Genomic DNA, 20,186 nt, shown 5'->3' on the forward strand with positions numbered 1-20,186 from the left:
ATCCTACTTCCGTAGTGATACTGCCTCGGAAACCCAAGGAGGGGTCACTATGAATTGGGGCCGACTCGACGGCAAACAACAACAACAACAACAGTGGTAATCAACTTTTGACTATAGCAATTGCTCCTAAATGGAAAAATGGTACATAACAAAATTCCAGGATAATGTTAGCTAAATTTGACATTAGAATTTGAGTTATTATTTCTCATGTGGGAATTGTATCTCCAAGATTTATAAGTCTACAATCTAGGACTTTCCTGATAAACAGGTCTAATTTTCTTCTTCTTTTTTTTAAATTGTGATTTGGGTGAAAATGTACAAAGCTGATTCATTTTACTCTCAACAGTTTCCGCACGTTTGATTTCACAGCCTCAATTACAATTTCCAACCATAAAAGCTCTCTTTCCTTCTCCTCCCTGTGACTAACCCTTCCCTGTGCCCTTCTTATCTATACATTCTTGTCTGTCCAGTTTTCCCTCTATGTGAATGCTGCCCCTCTGATGTCTTATGGCTGATTGATTTAAAAGGTGCATATCCCTGGGGTAGGTGTTATGCTTGTAGGTCTTTCTACTGTTGGGCTGAGAACCAAATCACAGAAGTAAATCCATTTCAGGCCTGAAGGATAACCTGGGGCCATAGTCTCGGGGGTTCCACCAGTCTCTATCCAACTAGTAATTCTGGTCATCTTTGTGTTTTTGAATTTTGTTCCACATTTTTCTCCCACTCTATCCAAGATCTCCAATTTTAATCCCTCTCTGAATGGTTGACATTGGTAGCCAGGCACCATCTAGTTCTTCTGGTCTCAGGGTTGTGAAGGCTGAAGTCCTCCTGGTCCATCATATCTTTGGACTAATTGTTTCCAAATGGCTTTGCATGTTAGATGGCCGTTCAAAAGCTTTTAAGACACCAGTCGCTACTCACCAAAGTAGGATATAGAAAAAGATTTTTATGTACTCTAAACATTTCTAACTTTCCAATATTCTCTTATAAGTTAGGAAAGTTGTGGATTCTCAACTCAGAAAGTAAGATCCTCCTAGGGAGTGTTTGGCAATATGTGAAGCAGTTTTGGTTCTATCGATGACTGGGAACCCTGCTTTGTGATAGCAACAATTCCTGAACAACAATGAATTGCCCCTTCTCAAATTTCACTGGACTCCTGTTGAGAAACAATGAGCTGGGTAGATATAACTATTTCATTTTTACATCTGAGAAATAAGAGAAATTTTACCTCATGGGTCCAAGGTTTGGAAAATAAAACTGGAGTGATTGTGATAGATAGAACAAAGAAAGAAACAAGGGAGAAAATGCAAAATTTGCAATGTCATATGGTGGTTTCCCATCTTCTTCTTCTTTTTATTTTTCTACTTTTAATTTTAAAATACTGATATATTCATAGAAATTTGCAAAGATAGCACAGAAGACCTGTGTACACTTCATCCAGTTTCACCCAATGGTAATACCTTTCATAACTAGAGTACAATATCAAAACCAGGAAATTGACACTGGTACAATATGTATGTGTAGTTCTGTGTCATTTTATCACGAGTGGATTCATATAACCACCACAGCAATCAAGATACAGAAATACACCATCATCATGAGGATCTTCCTCTGCCAACCCTTTGTCATATCCCTCTGCCCCATCATACATAATCATACATAATCCCTGGTAACCACTAATCTGTTCTTCATCTCTATAATTTTGTCATCTTGAGAATGTTTAATGTGTTAGTTTCCTAGAGCTGCCGTAATAAAAGATGACAAAGTGGATAGGAATTTGTTGTAAACAAATAGAAATTTGTTGTCTCTTAGTTCTGGAGGCTGGAAGTCCAAATCAGAGCATTGTCCATGTGGATCCCTTCTGAGGACTTTGAGAGAAAAGTTAGCTCCTTGCTTCTGGTGTCTCCCAGCAATCCTTGACATTCCTTGAGTTGTGGCTGTGTGTGCCACCATCATCACGTGGCTGTTTTTCCTCTATCTCGCTCTGTCTCCATATTTGTTTTCCTTTTATAAGACACCCCTCAGATGGGATTAGGACCCACTCTACCCCATTATGACTTCAGGTTTAACTGGTAACATGTTCAAATATGCTGCATTCAGCTCTCTGTATCCATGGTTCCTCATCCATGGATTCAAACAACTGTGGATTGTAAATATTTGAAAAAGAACAATTAGTTGGTCAAAATAATCCCTCAAAGGTTAAGAGGGAATATAAAGTGCTATCTACATAACATTTATGTTGTATTTGGCATTACAAATAATCTAGAGATGATTTGCATAGGTTATATGTGATTATTATTCCATTTTATATAAGGGACTTGAGCATCCTCAGATTTTGATATCCACTGGGGGTCCTGGGATCAGTCCCTCATGGATACTGAGGGACGACGGTATTTCCAAACAAGGTCACATTCACAGGAAGTAGAGTTAGGACTTTAACATGCCTCTTTTAGGGACACAATTCAATCTATACTATTACATAAATGAAATCATACAGTACGTGAGCTTTTTCACATAGCATAATGCCCTTGAGATCCATTTAAGTTGCTGCATGTGTCAATAGTTCATTCCTTTATAAAACTGCTATGAGCAATTGTGTATAGGTTTTTGTGTGGATACAAGTTTTTATTTCTTTGTGATAAATGCAGTTGTGTATCATATGGTAAATGTGAGTTTTTAGTTTTAAAACTGCCAGCCTGTTTTTCAGAGTGGTTGTACATTTTACATTCTTACCGGCTGTGTTGGAGAGATCCAGTTTTCCTTGCATTATTGCCAGCATTTGATTTTGTTGTTATTTTTTGTTTTGTTTTGTTTTGTTTTAGCTGATCTAATAGGCATGTCATGAGCTCTGGCGGTGCGGTACCTAAGGCATTTGACTGCTAACCAGAAGATTGGCAGTTCAAACTCACCACCTGCTCCACAGAAGGAAGATGGGGCAATCTTACTTCATAAAGATTTACTGCCTCAGAAACCCCATGGGGGTCGCTACAAGTCAGAATTGACTCGATGGCTTGTGCTTTCGGTGTCATGTCTAAGAACTCTTCACCAAGCCCTAAGTCTTGAAGATTTTATGTTTTCTTTTAAAATTTTATAGTTTTACATTTAAATCTAAAATCCATTTTTAGTTATTTTTATATAAGAATGAGGTCGAGGTAGAGGTTTGTTAATTTATTTTTTTGCCTATGGATATCCAAATGATATCCAGTGTAGTGCCTAAGGCACTTACTTGACTGCTAACCAGAAGGCTGGCGGTTCACTCCTTGGAAGAAAGATGGGGCAATCTATTTCCATAGCGATACTGCCTCAGAAACCCAAGGAGGGGTCGCTATGAGTTGGGTCTGACTTGATGGCACATAACAACAACAACAAATGGATATCCAGCTGCACCAACAACATTTGTTGTGAAGATAATTTTTCTTCCATTCAATTTGTTTTTGCACCATTGTGAAAAATCAGTTGTCTATGCTTGTTGGTTATTTTTGGATTCTTTATTCTGTTCCACTGGTCTTGTTTCTATCCCTCTGCAAATACCATACAGTTGTGATTACTATATGGTAAGTCTTACAATCAGGTTGTATATAATTTCCCACTTTATCATTCTTCTTCATAGTTTGAGCTAGTCTAGTTCCTTTGTTTTTCCATATAAATTTTAAATTATCTTGTCTAAATCTACAAAAATCTTATTAGGATTTTAATAGGAATTGCATTAAGCCTGTATATCAATTTGGGGAGAATTGACATCTTTACTCTGTTGTATCATCCAGTCCATGGACACAGTATATCTCTTTATTTGGAGTTTCTTTGATTTACTTTACCAATATTTGGCAGTTTTCAGCATACAAACCTTGCATGTCTTATTAGGTTTACATTTATTTCATTTTTTTTTTTCAGTGCTTGCAGATGGCATATATTTTTAATTTCAGTGTTCACGTGTTCATTGCTGGTATATAGAAATAAAATTTATTTTTGTATGTTGATCTTGTATATGCTGTGACCATGCTGAACTTGCTTAATTTCTAGGAGGTTTTTTTTAAATAGATTATTTGGGATTTTCTATGTAGACTATCATGTTATATACAAAGAAAAAAAGTTTTTCTTTTCCAAATCTGTATGCCTTTTATTATTTATTTTCTTAGCTGTATTGTGTTGTTTATAATTTCCAGTACTGTACTGAATAACAATAGTGAGAGCAGACATCCTTACCTTATTCCTGATCTTAGAAAACATCCAGTCTTTCTCCATTATGTAGGATGTATGCTGTTTTTTTATACATGCTTTTTATCATGTTGAGGAAGCACCCCTCTATTTCTAGTTTTCTGAGAATTTTTGTCATGAATAGGTGCTAAATTTTGTCAAATGCTCCTTCTAAATAAGTTGATAATAAGATTGTGCAACTTTTCTCCCTTTACCTGTTCAAGTGGTAGATTAAATGAATTGATTTTAAATATTAAACCAGGCTGCCATCACTTGAATAAACTCCATTTGGTCATAGTATATAATTCTTCCTGTATACTGCTACCCACTATTTGATAACATCTTGTTAAGGATTTTTGCTTCTATTTTCATGAGGGATACTGGTCTGTAGACTTTTTTTCTTGTTTTCTTCTTTTTGGTACAGTCCTCATCTAGTTTGCTATCTTTTCTGTATTATTTTAAATCTATATTTAAATTATCTTGTTATTTTTTGCTAAGAGAAGTCTACTTCAAGTACAAAAAATAAATAAATAATCCATCTAACTGCCATAAAACATTGAAGTCAATGTGAGACATTGCTTCTTATAAATATGATTTCACTGCTTTTAAATAAATGTTCACATTTGTAAGTATATGTATTTCCATACAAATCATCAAAATTATATTAATCATTGCTTAGTTATTTTTAGATGACTCAGATTGACTTCCAGCATACATTATATCAATATAAATTGAAGAGGACTTTGTACCAAAGTAGATTTATAAAATCTTAGTAAAATATTTAAACATGTATATTATCTAAATTCTGTTTCTTAGTTATAATGCAAGCATACTTTATTTTCAGATTTAATTGCCTAGATGCCTTCTTGTCCTTAATCTCAGGATATATCAGTTCTATTGGCATCAAAATCAAAGTTGATGTCATTAAACTGAAATCTCCTTTTACCATTAATGATGGATTATTATGTGAACTCATGTTCAAGGTTCATAGTATTTTGAGTATTTATGGCTAATTTATAATGAATAAGAAATATAAATTATAAATGCATTCATATATATAATATGTGTATATAACTTTTTACATATCATTTGTTGCCTTAACAAAAAAATAATGAGTAAAATCCAAGTGACTGCCTGAAACTATTTGTCTTAGTCTCCTTAGGCTCCCATAACAAATTACAGTCTAGTGGGTGGCTTTAAGGAGCTCTGGTAGTATATTGCCTAAGGCATTTGACTGCTAACTAGAAGGTTGGCAGTTCAAGCCCACCACCCACTCCATGGAAGGCAGATGAGGCAATCTACTTCCATAAAGATTTACTACCTCAAAACCCAATGGGGGTCACTGTGAGTAGGAATTGACTTGATGGCAGTGGGTTTTGTGGCTTTAAAAAAACAGAAATGTGAGGGATGGGAAGATGACATCTTACCTGTAGCCAATATGTTAGTTCCCCCTAGCATCTTAGTGCCTGAAAAACTGGGTAAAACAGTTTGAAGCAGGGATTCTGGTGCTCAGAACAGCTCATTAAGTCAGAGTACACCAAACTCAGGGGAGTAGGATTAGAAAAGAGAGAGAGAAGAAGTTTAATTACCCAGAAAGAAAAAAAAAAATAGACGAATCTGTCCCATGGAGCACCAACTGGCCGGTGAGACAGGCTCCCTGGGGCAATGAAGAGGACCTGCGACCACTCTGTAGATCAACCTTCAGCACCCACTTTTACCCGTAAACTTGGGACCACAGGGTGGGAGCAGAGACCCCCGGGTGCTGTTGAATTGAGAGCAGAGAGGGAAACATGCCTCAAGTGGTCAGGCCCTGGGATGAACTCACGGCTTGGATCAGGGAAGATACTCTAGAACAGCTTTTTGGCATGGAGGGTCCTGGAGTACAGGGTCTTTGTGGCTGTCTGAACCTGGTGGAAAGTGGCAGTCCCCTAACCATTGGGATCTTTGCTGAACTTGAGCTGCAGGCCTGTGAGTAACAGTACAGCATCATCAATAGCAGCCTACTCAAAGTCTTGGAAACAGCTAGTGGTGTCTTGGAGCTTTTTTGTCTTCTTTCTTCCTTCTTTCCCCACTGCTCCCCTGCCTCATCCAATAGAAAAACCACTCAGCCACCACAACAACTGCCAACTTGGATCCTAAACCCCATTCACAACGAACAGAGACCTGCATCCACATTCCACACAGTGATTCCATCATTGCAAAGAAAACTGCAGAGCAACCCAGAACACTTGAATTAATAACCAAAAACAATAATATACACTAGCTCCACCTTTACAAAAATATTAAATCATAAAATCAAAACAAAACAAAGCAATATGTACCTAACAGTTAAAGACAACCTCAAAATGTCTAGGAAACAACAGGCAACCTCAAATCAAACAAACAAACAAACAAAAAACAGGATAAGACAATAGAAATAAAATCCCAAACAAAAGTGTCAATAAACATGGAGGAAAGGAGGCAATAGAATTATCCAAGAAGGAATTAAGAAGGTATGTTTACAGAATTCTACAAGAGCTTAAGGAAACACCAAACAGAATCAAGGAGAACACAGTACCCTGGAAGAACTCAGGAAAACCATTTAAGAACAAAATAACAAGATTAATACACAATCAGAACTCATACAAAAACAGCAGTTAGAAATCCAGAAGATGAATACCAAAATTACAGAATTACACAACCCAATGGAAGGACAAAATAATAGGCTAGAACTGGCTGAGGAATGCATTTGCCAACTAGAAGATAAATCCCTTTGACCAGCCTGTATGAAGAAAAATCAGAACAAGATTTAAGAGAAATGAAGAGGGCCTAGGAATATATGAGAGGCATGAAAGGAAACAATATATGCTTCATTGTAATTCTAAAACAAAAAGAGGTGGGGAGGCAAAAAAAAAAAAAAAATGATGAAAAAATTGTGGAAGATTTACTAACAGAAAACTTCCCCCATATCATGAAGGAAGAAAAGTTATTTGTACAAGAAGCTCCAAGAACCCCATCAAGGATAGATCCCAAGAGAAAAACACCAAGGCATGTCATAATCAAACTGTCCAAAACCAAAGACAAAGAAAGAATCTTGCAAGCTGCCCGGAACAAAGGAAATATTACTTATAATAATCAAACAGTTAGGCTGCATTCTGATTACTCAGCAGAAACCACACAGGCAAAAAGGCAATGGGACAGCATATATAAAACACTTAAGGAAAAGAACTTCCAACCAAGAATCCTATATCCAGTCAAATTGTCCATCATATTTGAGGGCGAAATCAAGACATTTTCAGACAAACAGAAATTATGGGATTTTGTGAAAACCAGACCAACCCTGCAAGAAATGCTTAAGGAAGTCCTTCTAATAGAGAACCCACAACAGAGAAGAACCAAATCAGGACACATGACATCAACACTAAAACCAAATCAGAAATAGACACTCAAAATAAGACCATAAAACACTGTACACTAAAAATCAAGGAAGTCAGTCTGCACATGACAACAGCAACTAACCAAATGGAGTAAAAGTTCTAGGTACAAAACTTCCAAATGGAGAGGAAAACAGGACAATGTTCTCATAAAACAGACTACTCCAAAAATATAGAGACAAGACTTCACTTTAAGGTAACCACAGAGAAAATTAACAATCCCCCTAAGCAGACATCAAGCTCAATTGGCATAACATACTATACAAAACATTGTTCCACATCCTACTTTGGCAAGTAGTGACTGGGATCTTAAAAGCTAGCAAGCTGCCATCTAGATGCAACAGTGGGTCTCTCCTCATCCAGAGCAAAGAAGAATGAAGAAAACCAAAATTCATGGAAACAATTAGTCCTAGCTGCTAGTACACCATCCGATGTGCAGCCTATACGACTATGAGACCAGAAGAACTAGGTGGTGCCTGGCTACCACTGTCATCCACTTGAAAGGGGATCTATGTAGGAGATCCTTGAGAGTGGGGGAGAACAATGTGGAACAAAACTCAAAATCATTTGGAGAAAAAAAAAGAAAATGAGGGGGACCAGGTTTGCTGGTCCAATAGAGCCTGGTGGAACCACTGAGACTATGGCCCCTAGCTGCCCTTCAGGTCTGGAATTGAACCCACACCTGTGGTTTCTAACTGGGCAGAGGACAAGCATATGAGTTGAACATTTACCTCGGGTAGATATACTCCTTGGAGAAAACAATATGGGAGAAAGAAGGGCTGCTTGTGCACAGGGAGACAGCTCAGGGGTCAGGAGTACATGGAGGGATGGACACTGGGAAGAGGTAACTATGAGGAGGAAATGGGACAGGAGCTGTTGCATTGTGGTAAACTGTGGTCAATGTCATGAGACAAAGTATATGTGAACTGCTGTATGGAAAGTGAATTTGCTCTGTAAATCTTCACCCAAATCACAATAATAATAATAATAATAATACATCAACTTAAAAAAAAAAATCCCCCTAAGCAAACCCAGAAGGAAGGAAAACATGAGTTTAGTAAGCACAAAACCAACAATAAAAGAGAGGGAACACTTTACAACAAAATGAACTTAGCACAGAAAAGTAGATGGACCAAGGAAACTCCAACAACATGACAAAAAAACACAATAGACTGACAGCAGTCAATTCATACCTATCATTAATTACACTCAATGTGAATGGACTAAATGCACCAATCAAGAGAAAGAGAGTGTCAGACTGGATACAAAAAGAAGACCCATTGATGTGCTGCCTACAAGAGACTCACCTTAGACACAAAGATAAAAACAAATTAAGAGTTAAGGGGTGGAAAAAAATATACCAAACCAACAGTAACCAATAAAGAGCAGGAGTGTCAATGTTAATTTCTGATAAAATAGACATTAAGGTGAAAAGCAGCATAAGAGACAAAGAAGGTCACTATAGGATGCTGAAATAGTCAATTGACCAAGAAGACATTACAACAATACATATCTATGCACCTAATGAAAGTGCTCTAAAATATATGAAGCAAATATTAATTGAATTGAAAAGGAAAATAGACCACTCTACAAGAGTAGTAGGAGACTTTAACATACCACTTTCAAGGAGGGACAGATTAACTAGAAAAAAACTCAACACAATCAAACAATTGGACCTCATTGACATATACAGAGCATTCCACCCAACAAAATTACAATTCACATTCTTCTCCAGTGCACATGGATCATTCTCCACAATAGACCATATGTTAGGACATAAAATAAGCCTCAGTGAATTCAAAAACATTGAAATACTACATATTCTCAGACCACAAAGCTATAAAATTAGAAATTACTAATAGAAAGATCAAGGAGAAAACATCAAACATGTGGAAGTTGAACAAGTCACTGCTCGAAAACTACTGGGTAATAGAAGAAATAAAAAATGAAATTAAAAAAATCCTAGAAACAAACGAGAATGAAGATACATCATACCAAAACCTATAGGACACAGCAAAAGAAGTACTCAGAGGTCAGTTTATAGCAAATTAATGCATATATGAAAAAAGAGGAAAGAAACAAACTCAACACTTTAACTCAACAACTCCAACAATTAGAAAAGGAACAACAAAAGAATCCTACAGTATCTAGAAGTAAGGAAATAAGAAAGATCAGAGCAGAAATAAATGAAACAGAAAACAAAAACTATCATGGCAAACAGTATGGTGTTTCCTTAAAAAACTGAAAATAGAAATACCTTTTGACCCAGCAATTCCATTACTAGGCATATATCCTAAAGAGAGGAGAGGCAGAACACAAACAGACATATGCACACCTATTTTCATCACAGCACAATTCGCTATAGCAGAGAGATGGAAACAACCTAAATGCCCATCAACAGATGAATGGATAACCAAATTATGGAACATTCACACAATGGAATACTATGCTACATTAAAAAATGATGAAGGATACATGAATCATCTCATAACGTGGATGAGCCTGGAGGACATTAGGCTGAGTGAAATAAGTCAATTGCAGAAGAACAAATATTGTATGAGCCTATTACTGTAAAAAGAAGAGTTTGCTTAAGGAAGGGAACTCACTTTCTAAGTTACCAGGGTGGGGAGGAAAGGGGAGGGAATAATTTCAGGTTAGTTGGGCCCACTTGCTGAGGTAGGTAAGGGTAGGGATGATATGGAAAGAATCCGTGACCACCAAGATAAAATTAGGGAAAGGGAGGACACCAAATTGTGCACATTAGATATAGATGACAGAGGCTAATACCAGTATATCCACAATAATACATTACCATTAACACCAAACACCAGGCTATAGATAAACACATAAACATCTGAAAAGATCAGATAGGGGTCAGTGAACAGGATTTTACTCTAGACTAAGGATAGATTCAGTTAATCTTGCATAGATACCAGTGATACAAAATACCCACAATCCTTGCAGAAACAACAGAAGACAGACATGGAGCAATTCTTCACAGACAGCCAGACACTGTGGGAGAGAGATCCAATGGATATACCAACTCAGGACCATACTACTGGGGGACACCCGGTTCAATTGGCACAACGAAATACAGAAAAATCTTGCTCCACAACCTACGTTGGTGAGTAGCAACTGAGATCTTAAAAGCTTTCAAGCAGCCGTCTAAGATGCAGCTAATAGTCGTCTATCATTGGAAGTGAAGAAGAGTGCGAAGAACCAAGGGCATTTGAGGCAATAAGCCCTAGGACATGATGGACCTTGAGACCAGAAGAACTAGATGGTGACCTGCTATCAATGCCAACCACTCAGAAAAGGATCAAAACTGGAGATTCTGGATAGAGTGAGAAGAAAAATGTGGAACAATATCCAAAAACACAATAATGACCAGAATTACTAGTGAAATGGAGTCTGGTGGGACTCCTAATACTATGGCCCTGGGATATACTTCAGGCCTGGTATAAAACTCACTCCCAGGAGCTGGCTCTCAACCCAATAGTAAATAAGATGTACACACAGACCACTCAACCCAGGATGACACCCCCACATATTCTATGGAGATGCATCCCTTGGAGCAGTTGACCACAGGGCACCAGACGGGCAACATTCGAATGGAGGAAATGGAGGACACACAGGAGTGTATAAGTGTGAGGGGCACCGGGGAGGGGGGTTATTGGGAAGGTAGGGGAGGAGAGTGGGTTAGGGTTGGGGATGGTAATTGGGATGTGAAACCAAATGTGCATGAAATGTTGAATATAAAACCAACTCTGTAAACTTGCACCTGAAACACAATTAAAAAAAAAAAAAAAAAAGACAAAATAATTAAATAAATAAAACATTAAACAGAAATGTATTTTTTCACACTTCTGGAGGTTTCAAGTTCAAACTGGGGTCTCAACCATGTTGATTTCTTCTATGGGCTTCTCTCCTAGTTTCTAGTAACTCCTGGCAATCCTTGGAGTTTCTTTGCTGCTTATAGATGTATCTACCTCCATCATCAAATGGCATCTCACTTCCCACTGTTTGTCACTCTTTTGTATAAGACACTGCTCTGAAGGAATTAGGGGTAGGACTTACCCTATTCTAGTATGACCTCTTTTTGACTGAGTTGATAATGAGAAAAACCCTGTTTCCCCAAGCAAAGTCAAATTCACAGGTACAGGAGTTAGGACTACAAAATATCTTTTGGGAGGATACAATTCAATCCATAATACCATGTGTTGCTGGTAATTTTAAAAAATAAAATTTTATTGTGTTAAAATACATATAACATAAAATTTTCCATTTGAACCATTTTTAAGTGTTCAGCTCAATGGCCTTTATTATGTTCACAATGTTGTGTGACCATCCCTGGTGATTCTTTAAAGCTAGTTCAGAAGTGACATTTTAAGATTTAAATTATGAGTGTATCTTATTGACATAAGCAAAAGCTATCTGAAATGATTATTTTTGAGTATTCATGATATTACCTTTGTTATGTTGTTATGTGCTGTCAAGTCAGACCTGACTCATAACGACCCCTCCTTGGGTTTCCGAGGCAGTATCACTACGGAAGTTGATTGCCCCATCTTCCTTCTGAGGAGTGGCTGATGGGTTTGAACCGCCAGCCTTCTGGTTATCAGTCGAGTGCCTTAGGCACTGTGCTACCAGAACTCCCCTGATACTACCTTGGCAACCTAAAATGAGCATTCTTACCACTCATTTTCCTATAGCTGCATGAAATAAAGTGTATTTTATAACACATTTTGATGAATGTTTCCAAGTAAAATTCTTGGAAAAGGGATAGTTCCTCTTGTTTCAACTTTGCCTAATTTTGCAGGATTCAAGCCAAAACTCGAGAATTTAGAGAGCGGCAAGCTCGAGAGCGTGATTATGCTGAAATCCAAGATTTTCATCGGACCTTTGGCTGTGAAGATGACTTGATGTTTGGGGGAAAGTCTTCATATGAAGGTTCCATGGCTCTCAACACCAGATCCCAGAGCCCAAGAGAAGGGCATGTGATGGATGCTTTGTACGCCCAAGTGAAGAAGCCCCGGAATTCCAAACCTTCTCCTGTAGACAGGTAGGCTCCAGAAGCAATCAAGGTATTGCTTCCAAGTCTCTTTTCTGTAGTTTTTGACAAGGGAGTAAGTAGATTGTTCATCAGTCCTCAAATCAGACTGTCTTTTATGAATGGCCTTTCAAAAAGCCTTTGTGTCTTAAAGTATTGAGTTTACACAAATCGAAGCCTAATGGAAGGAGCAGCAGAAGTTTTGATTGCTTTTCTAATGATTCCAACGTATTTCATCTTGTTCTTAAAATGATGTTAGATCTGAGAATCCACCTTGAGTTTATAACTCAAATAAAAAGCAAACTTAAAGTTATGGCCCTTCTATTTGATATTCCTTTTATTACTACTAGACTAGGAGAACCTGTCCAAAAAAACCAAACTCACTGCCACTGAGTCATTTCCTACTCACAGCAACTCCCATTAGGTTTCTGAGGCTATAAATCTTTACAGGAGTAGATTGCCCAGTCTTCCTTCTGAGGAGCAGCTAGTGGGTTTGAACCACTGACCATCTGGTTAGCAGTCAAGTCCCTTATCCACTACTCCACCAGACAGCTCAGGGAGAGCCTGTTGCTCTAATTAGATAGGTGGGGAGTGACAGGATTGTTCCAATTATGATTTTGAAGGGCCACCTATTTTTTCTGGTGGCATAAGTTTGTATAGTGAAAGATTTAGTAGACAAGATGTGTAGTATAGCCAGTCTTCAAAAAACATGTTAGCAGCTACAGACCTCAGGTCTGAATCATGTGAATTGATATAGCACAAAGAAGTATAATGTTCATTGAATTGTAATAACTATCTGTTTCTTTCTGAATCCATTTTAAAACAGATCTCTTATATATTTATATACTCAAAAGCTATTTATATGTCCAAATACCATATAGAATTTGGTTCATCAAAGAAATAATGAGACTTATTTTCTTTTATTTCAAACATATGGATGTTACTATCACGAACAATACACTGATCTCATCACTTCTTATATTGGTTTCTTATAATTGTTGTTCTATATGGGAGCTAGGCTTTGAACTTTAAAATCACAGATTTCACTCATAACTAGTGGTTCTCAAGCTTTAGCGTGAATCAGAATCACCTGGAGGACTTATAAAATAACACAGATTGCTGGGCCCCTCCCCCAGAATTTTTGATTCAGAAGTTCTGGGGTAGAGCCTGAGAATTTGATTTGCCAGAAGTGTCTAGGTCTGATGCTGTTGCCACTGGTCCTAAGGACTAAAATTTGAGATCACCTGCAAGACTAGAAATGTACTGACATTATGTCACCTATAGTATCCATGTGACATTTGGCTGCTACAGTTCAAAAGCAGCTTATATTTTAGCCATTTTCAGCTGTTTTAAATAGAAGATTGCAAATGCAACAGATAACCCTCAGGCAAACCCAGAAGAAAGTAGTTTTGAAGAATAGCAAATACAGAAACACATTTTAAGGTAAAAACTATAATCTGATTTTTCTTCTGTTGTCACCTTGGTTTGAGTTTCAGATTTTCTTTATTGTTTTATGAAAGTCTATTTGATGTTGAGTGTGATGAGTAAGCAATAGAAGTTAGTGTAAAAGGTCGATGGTTTATTCAGAACCCTTTGGTGTGATCACTTAGAAAGTTCACAGTGCTGATTCACCAACAAAGATGTGTCAGAATCCAAAGAATAAGGTTATTACCTGTGACAGTGGCATTTTCTTAAAAAGCATTTTTACTTGGTTTCTATTGTTCTGTTGAAACCAAAAAAAGAAACCAAACGCGTTGTCGTCAAATCTAATTACAACTCATAGTGACCCTATAAGACAGAGTAGAACTGCTCCATAGAGTTTCCAAGGCTGAAATCATTATGGAAACAGATTACCTCATGTTTCTTCCCTGGAACAGCTGGTGGGTTTGAACCACTAACCTTTCAGTTAACAGCCGATTGATCACTTAACCACTGTGCCACTAGTGCTCCTTGTACTATTAAAAACTGCTTGTATAAGGTCACACAACATTTGAAGGCCTTGAGTGTCCCGTGAAATGTGTTTTCTTGGGAGAAAGGACACTGGTGCTGCTGGCTGGTAACTTTTAGAGAAACTAGGAAAAACGAGTTAACATGTTGTTGATCATTGATAGAAATATTTATCGTTTTCAGCACCTTCAACATCTAGTGTGAAAATAAAGGTAAAAAATAGTAGATATGCTTTTACTCGTTGTTCACATAGCCAAAAGTCCCACCTGCTGTCAGAGACAGAAGTCAGAAGGGACCTTCTTGGATCTTGAGGTCCAGAAATGGTTGCTTTTAAAGCCCAGTTTCAGAGCCCTAAAGCAAACCAAATCAAACCTGTTGTTGAGTTGAATCAGATTCATGGCGACCCCATGTGTGCAAGTAGAACTGTGCTCCACAGGATTTTAAAGGCGGTGACCTTTCGGAAGCAGATCATCAGGCCTTTCTTCAGAAGTGCTTCTAACTTTTCAGGTAGTAACTGAATGCTTAACTGTTTGTGCCTCCCAGGGACATATTCCAGTGCCCTACACATGTTCAAATCTTTCCTGAAGATTTCGTTGCATTTTCAAAAAGGCTTACATGCTCTCAGCCCCCTCTGCTCTGAGCTTTTGTGTCCCTGCCTGCATTCTCTGCTTGCACCAAGCTGACCTCAAAGCGATGCTCAGCCTCCCAACTAATTCCCTTCAAAAACCCATACAGCCAAACATCCAGAGGAGACACAATCACGGGGACAAGTCACGTCAAGGAGTAAGCAACTCGCAATCATATCTTAGATGTTTGTTTATTCCAAACCCCTTCACCTTACTCAAGCACACTCAAGCACCGAGACAGCTAAATGTCAGCCATTTCACAGTTTTATGCAGTTGTGCCTTGAGAGGGTGGATGGACCAGCAAATTTCTAAGATACTTCCAAACCAAGTGAGATATAAACGTATTTAGAAAAAAAAAAAAGAATCACAGAAACTTACAGTTTAGTTTTGCTTTATTATTATGTTCACAAAGAGTAAGATATTCATTGAACAGTGGCTGGTGTTACCAATTCAAAAACTGGGGGATTATTGCACCTTGAAAATACTCCCTCAGCTACTTATAACTGAATGTGAATTTGGTTTGGAAAGAATGGTATCACCTCCATTGTCTTTTCCTGTTACAGAGAAAATTATAAAAAAGTGCTTCTCAGACATGAGTAGAGGAGACAGTCTTCCTTTCTTATTTTCTTTTTTTAAGGAAATACAATCTCTAGATACTGCACTATTGAATTAAATAGTTTTGATTATAATGTTACTTAAATATGTATAAAAATAAAATAGGACTGGACTCCTTCTGTTTATAGCTATTATACAACTATAAAACCAAACATCTTTACAAATTAAATACAAACAAAATGGCAAAACCATTACATTCAAATGAACAACATTAATTTAATGTGGCCAATAAATGTTCTTTTTTTTTCTTCCTGAATCTAAACTCTTGCACAAATCATGAATATGGTGGTAGCTGCAACATCGCATGATCATCCAAATGTGTTTCCCTCCCCCAGAAGTCAAGCACTGACTCAATTCTCCCATCACTTTCTCAGTTAACTTCCTGCAGATCCTTTGTATGTCCCTGTCCAGTGACATTTAACCTGTGCATGGCATACATGCATCATTTATGCATGAAGTGCAACTCGTTTTATTAGCACTGGCTTGGAGGTAGGTCTTGGAGATTTCTTATTTGTAACCTTAAACTCAGACAATGAAATAACACACCTATAAGATGATCCAAAATGTGCTTTTATTAATGTTTTTAAAAAGATGATGATTAAAATGATAACACAAAATCTGAAAGTTTTCAGAGTGTATTTGCTGTTTGAAAAGTATGTACAATACAGAAATTCCCATCAACTAACTAAATCCGCTGAAGTTTAGAATTGGTGTCCAAAGAAATTTATTATCAATTGTTTTGATGAACTTTTCAGCTGTTCTGGGATTTTCATTGTCCAGTAAGAAAGCAGTATTCTAAATTTTACTGTATAATCATTTTGATTGATCTTATAGTCAGAAATGTGGATCTGATAGTGCCACATGGAAATACCAAGGATAATTATTAAATGCCATGATTTTTATGTAAGAATGGAATACTTTCTCAATTTCCACATAACATTTCTGAAATGCTTTTAATAAGATAGCATCACACTATATCTAGAAATATTTCCATACCTGTTCAATTTGATTGGCAAATGAAATATTATCTGATTGTATGCCTTGGTCAAAGTGCCATTGTTAGAACTATTTATTAATATCCTTGGTAACATTTTGATGTTCTTATCTTGGGTTGCTGCTAAAGAAAAGTAGGCCATGCCCTCCTGCTTTATATGGAAAACAAGGCATAAACTCACAGAAATGTTGATATACTTACTTTTTATCCTGCTTATAACCAGCGACCACAAAGTACTGTAAAATTCTTAACTGAAAACTTAAGCTATTGTAAATGATTCATAGCTGATATTTGTTTGGATAAGAGTATGTTTCCTATTTGGTCGCTGAAACATTATCAAAATCTACTCTCTCCTTCTTCCTCGCTTAACAGAATCCCAGTTTTCCTTAGGCTGGCAATATGCTCACATAAAAATTCAGTTTCCCAGCCTCCCTTGTGTAAGAGAGGACTAGGAGATGTAGTTCTGACCTAGTGAGCTAGAAGCGATTTTACTGAATGGGGCTTAGTGCAAAGCTATCCCTCACCCCTGCCCCCTTTGGCCCTGATTAAAATGAGGCAGACTCAGCTTTTGCCTCTTTCTATTCCCTCCTCTCCCTGCCTGGAATTTGGATGTGGTGCACCAAGGTAGGGCTATCTTAGAACCTTAAAGATGAAAGCCCCTGGAGAGAGCAAGAAGCTACCTAATCCCTTTGGCAGCTCTCCCCCCTGGACTGCCTGTCACCTGTGGAGAGGTAGCCCCTAACTTGTCACCTTCTGTCAGGGATCTGTTCCATGGAGCCAAATACCATTCTGAGTATATCAAATTACTCACAAAAAAGCCTGAAGGGAATCATCCTCTTTAGATGAATACTGTCTTCTAATTGGAAAACTATCTCTTGCTCAAATCATTTCCAAAATATTTTGTGAAAATACATAATGGGCAAAATTCTACAGTGTTGCTCAATTAGCTCTTCTCCCTTTCATGTTATTAAGCCTCTATTTAAAGAAATGTTATCAATCAAATCCCTGATAGGATGTCTTTTATACTCTTCGCCTCCTGCAACTCCTACCTCCAGCTATAATTCTGCTCTAATGTAAAAGGCAGTTGAGTAACATGTAACAGAGAATGAATTAAGGACCAGGTTGCTATGGTTTGATTCTGGGCTCTTCTGCCATTGGCTGTGTATATCCTGTGCTTCATTTGTCTCATCTGTAAAATGGGAATAATAATAGTATCTCTTTAGGTTTGAGGAGAATTAAATCTGTTAACACATAAAATGTACTTAGCATTGTGCCTGGTCCACAGTAATCACTATTGTGATTTGTTTTTGCTGTTGTTTCTTAGGAAACAGGTTTTTAATTTCAGGAAAGTACAGAAAGAAGCAAGGAACTAAATTGAAATGAATAAAGATTGGTTTTATTCCTTATATTTAACACAGATATGAAAACAGATACAAAAGTGTGTGGATGCAATTCTGCTGATATTGCCTCAACCATTAACTAGTATTGTCCACAAATCACATCGTATCATGAATGATTTCTAAATAAGGACTTGTTGAGTTCAGCATAAGGCATTTCAGATTGCTTCTATAGCATAAATGCATAGAATTAACTACTTGGATTGAAAATAAGTGCTGAAGTAGGTAGGGGGATAGTGGTGTTAAGAACATGATCTTTCAATCAATATCGTTCTGTCTTTTGACAACTTAAAGTTCTTTACATTCTTCTTTGATGAAATTCTTGCTGACTCAGCCTTGCAACGCTCCTTGGAGATATGGAGGCTTGAACTTTAAACCTTGTGGAAAATTTTGGCATTTGTTTTTTGCATTGAGTTATCTCCTGGAGATGGGAGAGATGAGGATGGAGGGGAGATGCAAGTGGGGGCATATTTACCATCTTAAGAATTGTAGTAAGCTGCATTGTGTAATTTTATTTTGTTGTTGTTAGGTTCCATTGAGTCGGTTTTGACTCATAGTGACCCAATGTACAATGGAATGAAACACTGTCCAGCCAGGTGCCATTCTTTCAATCACTGCCATGCTTGATCCTGTTGTCACAGCTACCGTGTCTGTCTGTCTTGTTGACAGTCTTTGTCTTTTTCATTGGTCTTCTGTTTGCTAAGTATGATATCTGTGGTAGTTATGTTTGTGTGTCAACTTGACTGGGCCTGGTTGTGTGGCTGGGCAGCGGTGGTAGTTATTCTCCATGATGAGACTGGCAATCAACTCCATGGTGGGATCTACTACAAGCAACTGAGTAGCTGCCTTTGGAATGTGGTCTACTTCCTGAATATAAGGAGAAGACTTGGGAATGGTCTCTAGCCTATGGCATGCTTGGACCCTCCATGTAGCCATGTCATTGCTCAGCAGCTTGCTATGCTCTGCCGACCTTGGGACTTAGAATGGACTTCTTAAGTTAATGGCCTGCCATATGGTTTGGTAACATTGGGACTGTGCCTTTTTACTAGTCAACCTTGGGCTTGGCAGCCTCAGCAGCCGGCAGCTGTCTGAGTGAAGAAATGCCTCTAGCTCCAGTGGGCTGGGAATAGGAGGCAGAGCTGCACCCAAAGGTTGAGGGGCTTTCACCCAGCCCCTAGAGCATGGCACTTTGACCTTGCACTTAAAGCCTCCAAATTGTAAGAATAAACTCCTGTTTGTTAAAGCCATTCCATTTGTGGTATATATTCTTGTCAGAGCAGCACTAGGTAACCAAAGCAATATCCTTTTCCAGGAATCAGTGCCTTCTGATAACCTGACCAAAGTACAAGAGACAGAGAGTCTGGACATTCTTGCTTCTAAGGAGCATTACAGCTGTACTTCTTCTAAAACAGAGTTGTTTGTCCTTGTAGCAGTCCATGGTACACTCAATCTTGTTTGCCAACACTACAGTTCAAATGCATCAGTTCTTCTTGGGTCTTTCTTATTCATTGTCCAGCTCTCGCATGCATATGAGGCTATTGAAAATACCATGGCTTGGGTCAGGCACATCTTAGTCTTCAAAGTGACATCTTTGCTCTTTAATACTTTAAAGAGGTCTTTGCAGCAGATTTGCTCAATACAGTACATCATTTCATTTTTTAAGTGCTGTTTCCTTGGGTGTTGATTGTAGATCCAGGTAAAATTAAGTCCTTAACAAGTTCAGTCTTTTCTACATTTATCATGATGTTGCTTATTGGTCCAATTGTGAGGACTTTTGTTTTCTTTATGTTGAGGTATTTTATTTTGTTGTTGCTGTTGTTATATGCCATTGAGTCGGACCCAACTCATAGCTACCCCTCCTTGGGTTTCCGAGGCAGTATCACTACAGAAGTAGATTGCCCAACCTTCCTTCCGAGGAGTGGCTGGTGGGTTTGAACTGCCAGCCTTCTG

The 20,186-nt window shown here is 37.8% G+C and overlaps 1 protein-coding gene across 1 annotated transcript in view; it reads left to right on the plus strand.

The window, feature by feature from the left end:
- The window catches only part of PARD3 (par-3 family cell polarity regulator), a 1,032,882-nt gene that overhangs the window by 760,184 nt on the left and 252,512 nt on the right, over positions 1–20,186 (plus strand). The window contains exon 22 of the mRNA XM_007942439.2: positions 12,427–12,669. Coding sequence (XP_007940630.1) covers positions 12,427–12,669 — 243 coding nt within the window. The remainder of the gene's footprint in view (positions 1–12,426; positions 12,670–20,186) is intronic.

Source organism: Orycteropus afer, unplaced genomic scaffold, assembly GCF_000298275.1.
Source record: "Orycteropus afer afer isolate SDZICR_OR568_19922 unplaced genomic scaffold, OryAfe1.0 scaffold00090, whole genome shotgun sequence".
Lineage (NCBI taxonomy): Eukaryota > Metazoa > Chordata > Mammalia > Tubulidentata > Orycteropodidae > Orycteropus > Orycteropus afer.